This window comes from Papaver somniferum, chromosome 8 (genome assembly GCF_003573695.1).
Source record: "Papaver somniferum cultivar HN1 chromosome 8, ASM357369v1, whole genome shotgun sequence".
NCBI classification, from domain to species: Eukaryota; Viridiplantae; Streptophyta; class Magnoliopsida; order Ranunculales; family Papaveraceae; genus Papaver; species Papaver somniferum.
In genome coordinates this window covers 29,303,067-29,312,732 of record NC_039365.1, presented here as the reverse complement: position 1 = coordinate 29,312,732, position 9,666 = coordinate 29,303,067, and the positions used below count along the sequence as shown (strand labels likewise).

The following is a 9,666-nucleotide window of genomic DNA, read 5'->3' as shown; positions in this document are numbered from 1 at the left end:
AAACCGACTCACTCTAAGGCGGGTAGGGTTTTAGTGATAATTTCTATCACCCCCATCAGCCGGTAGGGTGGCGGATAAGACCAAACCCGACCCATTATGCATCCTTACTCGCACGCTTCGAGAGCATTTTCTAACCTAGCAAGCCAACTGTTGGTCACATTGTTGGTAAGAACATAATAAGATAGGCCATGAGCAACATCATTACCCTCACGCTTAACAAAGTTGAAGTCGATATTTGAAAAATTCCTGGGTAGATTGCGGAGATCATCTTATATTGGGCTTAACCTCTAGGGGGAGTCATATTTGGGTCTTTGATGACAACGATCATAGAACTGACATCACCTTCAATAACACAGTTGCTGATGCAGTTATTTAGCGCAAATTTGGTGTCACTCAGAACAACTAGAGCTTCTGTAATCACATGATTATTTTCATCCTTCAAAAATGCTGGCACTATTTCTTGCCACACTAGAGTGACAGTTTAACCCTTGTTACAACTGCATAAATATTAATTTTACTAACACCCCCACATGGACGAATCCAACATCTATCATTATTCCCTACAGAGGTTGAATAATTGAGCAGTGAAGAAAAAGACAGTCAATTGATTCAGCCTTTACACCACACAACATGCACTATTTATCATACTTAGATACGAATCTTCCTAAGTTGGCAGCCAATGCAAGCCCATTATAAATTAACCTCTAAGTGAGAATCTTAATTATAAGAAGAATAACTTTAATTTTCCAGAAATTTAAGCCAATTAAACTTGGATCCAGAGTCATAAGAACTCCAGCCTTTAATATCAATCACCAACTTGTAAAAACTTTTGGAGGTATAAATTCCCTTTTTATACTGAGTATCCGCAAGATTTTATCTTCCCCCAACTCCATAGAGATATGTATTTCTTGAGAGAAAGTGTGGATCAGTAATTCCAGATTTCAATTATCACTATCATTGTTGATCAACTCCTCTACTATAATGGCTCTGAAATTGCAATTTCTTGCAGTAATGGGTTTATATCCTACAGATCGGGGTCTTGGTATATAGAATTAGGCTTGCCGTCTCCCACTTGTCAACAGTAACCAGCTTACATTTGGGGTCTAATAGACAACATAGCACTCGAAGTGGAGGAACAAGAATTTTGATTTTTATACTCCCAAAAGTTTTTTCCTTTGAGGTATTTGGCTCTAAAAATAATAGCCCATAGACCCTGCACTTAACTTAGCCAATATTTTCCCCATCAGGTGTTTTAACAAGTATTTGTTAGATGTTGTCGATGTTTTTAGGAAGGTCTTAGAATAATCTAGAATCGTCTAGATGTTTCCTTATTTTGGTAAAGCTAGAGGTTTCCTATTTTGGTTAAACTAGAGGTTTTCTTAGTTAACTTTGTTTGAGATTTTCTAGTATAACTCATATACTTAGAAGACAAAACTGTAACCTATATAAATAGGCGTACAAGTCTTAAGGAACACACACAACGCAATTAGAGAGAGTTCTCACAATAAAAGAATTTTAGGGTTTCAAACGTTTTGTTCATAGAGAATTATTTTGGTGCGTGTGAACAACATCCTGCTAGTCATAGTTTGTTGATTGTTTCGGCAATCATTGGGGTTTAATTCTCTGTGATTTATAATATAGTAAGAGTTGATCGTAGTTGTTTGCGGACATAGGCACATTTCCGAACCACGCTAAATTCCGTATCTTTCTTGTTCTTTTAGTACATCTTATTTTTGTTTTCTTTAGTTCTAAATTGATCCAAAAAAATATTAGTGTCTTGTCGAAGGCTTAATCCTAACAGTATTATCACATATTCAATGATTGGATGTAATGATGCTAGATCAAAATTGATCGAACAACATACAAGAAGATTTTTTAACCTTCATGGAGACAATAAAATTCAGGCATTAGTCTCACAACCATAGTATTCATCATCATACAACTTTTTACCAGCTGATACAATCGGGACGAGACTACCAGTCGACAACGGGACAAAAACTTAAAGACAAGGGATTTGTTGCACTAAAGCATCATTGTTTAGACATAACAATATATTTCTCAAAAGTAATATGGAGTATGATTGTTCAGATGAGACAAAGAAAAGAAAATCCTTCTCTTGTGTACCTAAATGTAATCACGACCTCATCACGAAAAAACTGTTAGACTAAGTCATATGGGATAAATTTGGCTGTTAGATTAGACAAAAAGCGTTGCAGATTACACAAAAAGGGTTGACTATTCTTTAACACCACTTCTCTTTCCTGTTATATCTCGCATTCCAACTAGTAGCGAGATAGTTTCGCTGAATGGTTCAACGTAGAGAAAATCAACTTTTCGTTGTTTGGTTCAGTGCAGATTGATTTATTTTTTGATCCGACGGCTGAGATGGTTTCGCTATTCCATTCAACGCAACCTAATTCTACTTTTCACTGTTCCATTCATCGTATCAAGATGCTAGATTGGAATTGCCACAAGACTTAGGAGGTTATTCTAGCTGTCAATCTAGATGCTAGATAAGAAGACCATAGGACTTAGTCTTAGTAGACAGAGAATGAAAGACCTATTTGCCCGACATATATCCCAATAAGAGAGAGACGTCTCCAACTATTGTTGGGTTTTCTCTCTGGATTAATCCCAGGAGAAAAGGTTACGCGTCTCGAATCATTGATTTATCCATCTGGTAAGTCCAGCACCTTATTAACAATTCGGAATACGGAAAGTAGTTGGGGACGACATATATGAGAGCCTCATGGGTAACCTAGCTAAGGGAGCCGAAGCGGGAGTGGGACTGAGATTATGTCACAAGAGGGCAATCTAACACTACCTTCCATGTCAATTCTTGCAAATATTACACCATTGAGGACTCGAACCTGGGATCTCTTGCAACGCATGAAACTTTAGAAAACGGGGATGACCAGCTGAGCTAGGTGCCGGTTTTTGAAATTTATCTACCTGTAGGCGAGTCCTAGTTAATAAATGTCAAAGTTTATTTACCAAAACGAACGTGAGTACACCTCAAAATGGACCAAGCTAACACCACATACTTTAAAGGGAGTGGATTGAATCCTAAAGTGGGTCCCATTCTACGTGGCAACCATCAATTCCGATAAACCATCCAAAACCCTAAAACAATAATACTATTTTCATCATCACTCACACACCAACTCTTCTTCCTCCCCCCTCTTCCTTCTTCTTCTCTTTTGCTAAAAAGATTTGCTTTTTTCCGGTGAATGGCCACTTTCTGCATCTCCTCCGTTGAAACCCATACCGGAAACTCCATTGTTTTGATTACCAACTCCATTATTACCACCACCACCACCATTATTTGCTAAGCTTCTATTACATACCATTTTTACCCCGTTTAAGCAATTTGGTTGTTGTTTTTGAACTGTATTGCATTTTCAATGGCTGTTTCATTGAAGAGCTATGGTGCTTGCTCCTTTGGTGCTAATTCCCTTGACAGGTAACTTTAATAATTTTCTTACTCCTCTTATATTTGGTTTTATTTTTTTAGATGAAGTGTTTGTTAAATTGTCTAAATGAATTAAATACAAGCATAATTTTTTTTTAAGTACCTGTTCTGTCAAACATCTGGAACAAGATATCAAACACTTAATGTAAATCTAAGAGTACTAGTAAATATCTCGTTAGATTTAATCGAACAATAAAGTCTTGTGGAAGACTTGGTTGTCTTCTCAATGTATAAAGATCAACTACTGATACACAAGGCTTTTGGACTTACGGACATGTCTGGTAGTTTGAATTCGTAGCGAACTTCATCCTTCTGTAACTTTCATTGTAAATCTATGTTATTGGGAAGTATTCTATGGGGTTCTCTTCTGTGTATGCCTCAGAAGCATCCAATGGCTTCCTTGAATCTATTGCCATTCACGCTGCACATAGAAGGGAATGTACTTTTAATTTGCTTACTAAAGTTGGGGCGTTTTAAAGTTGATCTACATGCTAAAACATAGTACTTTTGCAAAACCAGACTTCAGGTCTATGGGCACTATATAGGTGTAAGATGGAATAAGACATGATGGGGATTTGTTAAGATGTGAGTAAGCTATGATGATGGGGAGGATTGTTTGTATCTTCAATGCGAAGGGCAGAGATACAGAAACTTGTATGGATAGTCTTTACATAAATAAATTACAAAGTTAGGGTAATATGAAGCTGGGGTTTAAGGAAGAAAAAGTTTGTGATTACAGTTATGAGCTATATCGATAATAGCCAACTCATAAGACGAATTCTGTATGTAGATAATTGAGATGTGTAAACATGGCTGACAATCTCCTGGTTTGTTTTGCCTATTATGATAAGCATCAGCATGATATTGTTCGCAGATATCTTCCGTTATTTGTTATCTTTTCCCTGAATCGAACATGCCAGAGTCACAGACACATTTGAGGATGAATTTACTACATGACCATTTTTCTAGTTAATTTAGAGAGAAATTGATGGATAGAGAATGCTGCATTCTTTTGTTAGTTACTGCTGGTTATCGGGTTCCAACCTTTTGTTGTTTCTTCTTCTAGCCTTCTATCTGTCTCTATGTGCTGAAAAGATTAGGTAGTTTCACTTCTTTTCCTTTATCTGGGTGTCTCCTAGGATTTTTGGGAAAGTAAGATAAAATTCGGTGGTTTCTTCTCATTCATCAACCTTAGTTTTACCAATTCTTACCTGTAAATTTGTTTTGGTAATTAAAATCAAAATTTCTGTGCAAAACAAACTTTACGTCGTTGTGATTGGTTATAAAGGTGTTCAATTACTTATGTTCAACTGTCAAAAGGATCTAATGGAGTACAATTGCATTTGGTCAACTGTCAAAAGGATCTAAATGCTTTGGCTGCGCCTTGAAGCTGCTAGAACTTGCGAAGCCTCTTAGATGAGCTCACGTGCCCAAAAATTGGCTATACTCTTGTATTGTTATTAGCAATTGGGTTTTAACAAGAGAGGATTGATATGCTAAGCAGTAGATGGTTATATAGTTCAAAAGTCTGAATATCTCTTAAAAAGAGTAGTTAGGTTCAGATTTCATTATAGTGGGTTACTTACTTGGTGCTACTTGTAAGATTTTCTGGACTGCCATTTTATCAGGATATTTATTTTAGATGATCAATGAGAATGTATGGTGTTTTAGCAGGAGTTGGAGTGATTTTGAGAGAAATCAATAAAGAAGGGTTAAACGTCACATTATTTTCAGCTCCACAGCCAGTGAACTTAGGAGTGCTATAGGGGTGCTTTAGGAGATCCACATTTCACGCAGCTCAGATTATAATGTAGTCACTACTGTAGAAAGCCTGCACAATTTTTTCTCGTTGAGTCAGCAATGAAACAATATAATCATAATCAATTAGAACATTCATATGGATGTTTCGCTCTCTCTCACCATCCCATGCTTTAGAGATGATTAATTTTTAAATTTCAAGCAACAGTTTCAGTAGTGTCACTCTTCACTTCTAGTTTCTCTAAGTTAACTCCAGCAACATTAATTTTTAAAAAGCTTTGGCAATAGCTTGCTTGACTCCTCTTTTTGCAAGTTTAAAGAGGTATATACTGACATTCCACTCAGAGCAGCCACGGCTCCACAGATACTCAGATCCCCTGATTCTGAACTGAATATTTATCATCGTCACAAAATATTTGATTCGATTCTATGATTGTTGCTGTTTGCATCTGGTTTGCGAAGTTAAATAACAAGATTGAAACTTGTTCAATTTGGGTCCTAAAGAATGCCACCATGATAAATGAAACGCGTTCATCAATCTAGCGTACTAATTCTGGAAGGCAGTCTTTTAATTTCCCACCTTTTTTTTTTCGTTGAAACTGATTGTGGTATTCTTTTACCAGTCAACCATTTTTGTATATTGAATAAAGCATTTTTGAAGTGGCCGTTGGAAAATATGTTTTAACTAGTGTATAATAAATACCAAATATTTACCATTCTTGCTACGTATATCTATTTTTACAATGTTTTTTTGTTGTGCCGGTGCTAGGAGGGGGAATGGGAGATGGGTATCCCCACAGGCAGCTGTTGTACCTAATTTTCATCTCCCAATGCGCAGTCTTGAAATTAAAAACAGGTATATATCTCTTCTCTGACTTGTGTCTCTAGTGTTTTTGTAATCCTACTTTCTTGTAAACTGGTTGAAAATGGTTAAGGAACCGTGAAACTGGTTGCGAACTCTGTTTATATTTGTGACCCTCTTAGTGCTTCTTTTGCACAAGGAGCCTTTTATGGTGGGACCAAAAGAAACAAAGCTCGTTACTGGTATTGATGTTTCTTTTGCATTAGGAGCCTTGAAAATGTTTGGCCTTACTCCTTTGTTGGTACCTATTTGTGTGTTATGAGAGTATCTTTCTCAGTTTTTTTTAGTTACCCCGACGAGATCACCTATTTGGTGCTATTATAGAAGTATGGTCGGAAAGCTGGTATATTATCCTGAAGTAGTCGAAAAAAGTTTCCTTGGAGACTGTTCTTAGTCTTATTAGGATAAGGCTCTTTTTAGTTTATTGGATAATGTAAGCTTAGAGATATTTAAACCATGAGGATACAGAAATGGAGTATCTGTACCTTGGTGGGGTTGGGCATGAACTAATCAAGAGGTTGTTTTTAGCTGCTGCTTTGTGTAACTTCTTTTTTCCTTTGCAGCACTTCATCAGATGAAATAAAGGCTCTCAGATTGATCACAGCGATTAAAACTCCATACCTGCCTGATGGTAGATTTGATCTCGAGGCTTATGATGCATTGATGAATATGCAAATTGTAAATGGCGCTGAAGCGGTGATTGTAGGAGGCACAACTGGTGAAGGCCACTTAATGAGTTGGGATGAACACATCATGCTCATTGGGCATACTGTAAACTGCTTTGGTGGGTCAATCAAGGTAATTGGAAACACTGGAAGTAACTCAACAAGAGAAGCTATCCATGCCAGTGAACAAGGATTTGCCATTGGGATGCATGCAGCACTTCACATCAATCCCTATTATGGGAAAACGTCTTTGGAAGGCCTTGTTGCCCATTTAGAGGCCGTTCTTTCCATGGGTCCCACAATCATCTATAATGTGCCATCAAGAACAAGTCAAGATATTCCTCCATCTGTTATCCAACAACTTGCACAGCATGCTAACATGGCAGGAGTCAAGGAATGTATGGGCAACAAAAGAGTAAAGGAGTACACAGATCAAGGTATTGTAGTATGGAGTGGAAATGATGATGAGTGTCATGACTCAAGGTGGGGTTTTGGTGCTACTGGAGTAATTTCTGTCACTAGTAATCTGGTTCCTGGCTTGATGCATGAAATCATGTTTGGAGGCACTAATACTAAGCTGAATTCCAAACTCTTACCATTGATGACTTGGTTGTTTCGTGAGCCTAATCCAATTGGTTTAAACACTGCTTTGGCACAGTTGGGTGTGGTGAGACCAGTGTTTCGGCTACCTTATGTCCCTCTACCTTTAGCCAGAAGGATAGAATTCGTGAACATAGTTAATGAACTGGGGAGAGAGCATTTCGTTGGAAACAAGGACGTACAGGTTCTTGATGACGACGACTTCATTTTAGTTGGCCGCTATTGATCTTGTTTAGTTCATGTGCGAACAACTTTAGCTTTTCTAGGTTTTTGTTGATAAGTAGAATTTGTGGAAGAGCTGAAGCTTCAACTTTGAAGGTAAATTAGTATATGCTGGTATTTGTTTCTGTAGGATCTTTTTTTCTAGTTCTTTCGCAGGTCTGAACTATACTAGGAGATGACACGGATCGAAGTTTGTCTCCTGGAGAAGAATTCTTATGGAGTTTTATTTTATATGCTTGTGTTGTAGGATGTAATAGATGGTGATTATGCTGATCCATCGAGTTATTTTCATGCTAGTTGTCCTTTTTTTTATCAGAGTTTTACTCGTCTCAGTGGCTGGCCGAACTAAGAAAATTAGGAGATCAACTTTTATTCTAAAGCCTTTAGTATAAGGCTAACCGTCAATTGGAAGAACTACAGAATGGAGTATCTTGGCTTGGCATATTAGGAATTTGTTCAGGAAAATGCTTGGTCCAGCCAGCAGATACATTATGTTCTTGCAACCACTTTCAGTTTGTGCATGTATCATCATCAGTCTGAATTGAATGATGGATAAATACATTGTTCTTACTCGGATGTAGCTCAACCAACAAAAACCAATTTGACATCACATGCACATCTAACCGATCAGCGGAAACCACTCACGAATCTCGATTGTATGCCCGATACAGATGATTTGCCGATTGCCGAGGCTTGCTGATAGGCACACCACGATACATAGTCTGCCAATTTTTTTTGGGTGTGGGACCCACCACTTACCATTCCATGACCGAGTCCGATTGATGTGTCATGTCGTGGGTCAGTAATACTAGGAGCGGAAATAAGCAATTAATGCACCTTCTAGAGTATTCTTGGTCAAAGGATAATCCAAATCTTCATTCCTTCGTGATTCGGTTTCTCAACCTATAAATACTTACACGTACAGCTTTTTCATCTCATTGTATATTTTCCAGAAAGTCAAAAAAGAGAGAGAAAAAAACTAGAGCGATGGGATCACAGGACGGTTTCAATGGATGCGAACAACCAGAGGCGCTTCTGCTTTGTCAAAACAGATGTGGTTTTTTTGGAACAGCAGCGAATATGAACATGTGCAGCAAGTGTTACAGAGATTATCTAAAAGCAGAAGAACAATCTGCTTTAGCCAAAGCCGCTTTTGAGGAGTCTGCCAACCCTGAGAAAGTTTTGACAACCTCTCCAACCAAATCAGTGGACTCTACCGATGTTGCTGTGAAGGAAACTACTGCGGTTTTGTTGAGTTCTGGATCATCATCATCGGCAACATCTGGAGGAGAAAGTGGTGCAGTAGCGAAGAACAGGTGTTTTAGTTGTAACAAGAAGGTGGGATTGACAGGGATCACGTGCAAGTGCGGATCAGTTTTCTGCTCGCTTCATCGCTACCCGGAGAAGCATTCATGTGATTTCGACTACAAGAGCGTAGGAAGAGAAACGCTTGCAAAATTGAATCCTCAAGTCAAGGCAGACAAGATAGGAAGGTTTTAATTATATGGATTGGGGTTCTTAGGATTAGTTTTATTTCTTCTTGAATTGTGAATATAAGTAAATTTAATTTGATTCGATTAAAACTTCTGGACACAATTGTTGCAATTTGATGTATACACCTCAATTTGGCCTTGAGAATGTCCTTTGTGCTCAGGTATATTACTAAGCGATGTCCAACTTATTGCTGTTTAAGCCTTCAGTTATGCTGTGTCCGGGCTTGGCGCAGTTATGTGGTCACAATGACGGAAAACGCATATATCCTAGGCTTATTTGCCTTATGTAATGGGTCGCACTTGTTGGAAAATTGGGTTAAACTAGAGAACTAGAAAAATTTGGGTTAAACTACTATAGAATGAAAAACAGAAGAATAGTGTACCCGTGGCTTCAAGGCTCTTTCGATTCTTTTAGACAATAATTCGACCTTTTCTAATTAACTTGGTGAGTATAACAGGTCTCTCGAATTATGCCTTCAGGATTCAATGAAGGTCTAACACCGTAATAAAATTCCAGGATTGTACTTCCTTGACCCGACCAAGAACACACTGTATAAAGTTCTGATGATGCTATTGGAGAAGAAGAAAAAAAAT

At 37.9% G+C, this 9,666-nt stretch overlaps 2 protein-coding genes across 2 annotated transcripts; both read left to right on the top strand.

The window, feature by feature from the left end:
• The first annotated feature begins 3,144 nt into the window (after nt 1-3,144).
• LOC113304708 (4-hydroxy-tetrahydrodipicolinate synthase, chloroplastic-like) lies at nt 3,145-7,894 on the top strand. The gene is made up of 3 exons (XM_026553849.1): nt 3,145-3,463; nt 6,000-6,086; nt 6,656-7,894. The coding sequence occupies exons 1-3, from the start codon at nt 3,405-3,407 to the stop codon at nt 7,581-7,583; spliced, it is 1,074 nt and encodes a 357-aa protein (XP_026409634.1). The 5' UTR covers nt 3,145-3,404; the 3' UTR covers nt 7,584-7,894.
• A 441-nt stretch (nt 7,895-8,335) lies between these two features.
• On the top strand, nt 8,336-9,172 carry LOC113304709 (zinc finger A20 and AN1 domain-containing stress-associated protein 1-like). Its single transcript, XM_026553851.1, has one exon. It carries the CDS (start codon nt 8,567-8,569, stop codon nt 9,077-9,079), a length of 513 nt encoding a protein of 170 aa, XP_026409636.1. The 5' UTR covers nt 8,336-8,566; the 3' UTR covers nt 9,080-9,172.
• Nucleotides 9,173-9,666: the final 494 nt, after the last annotated feature.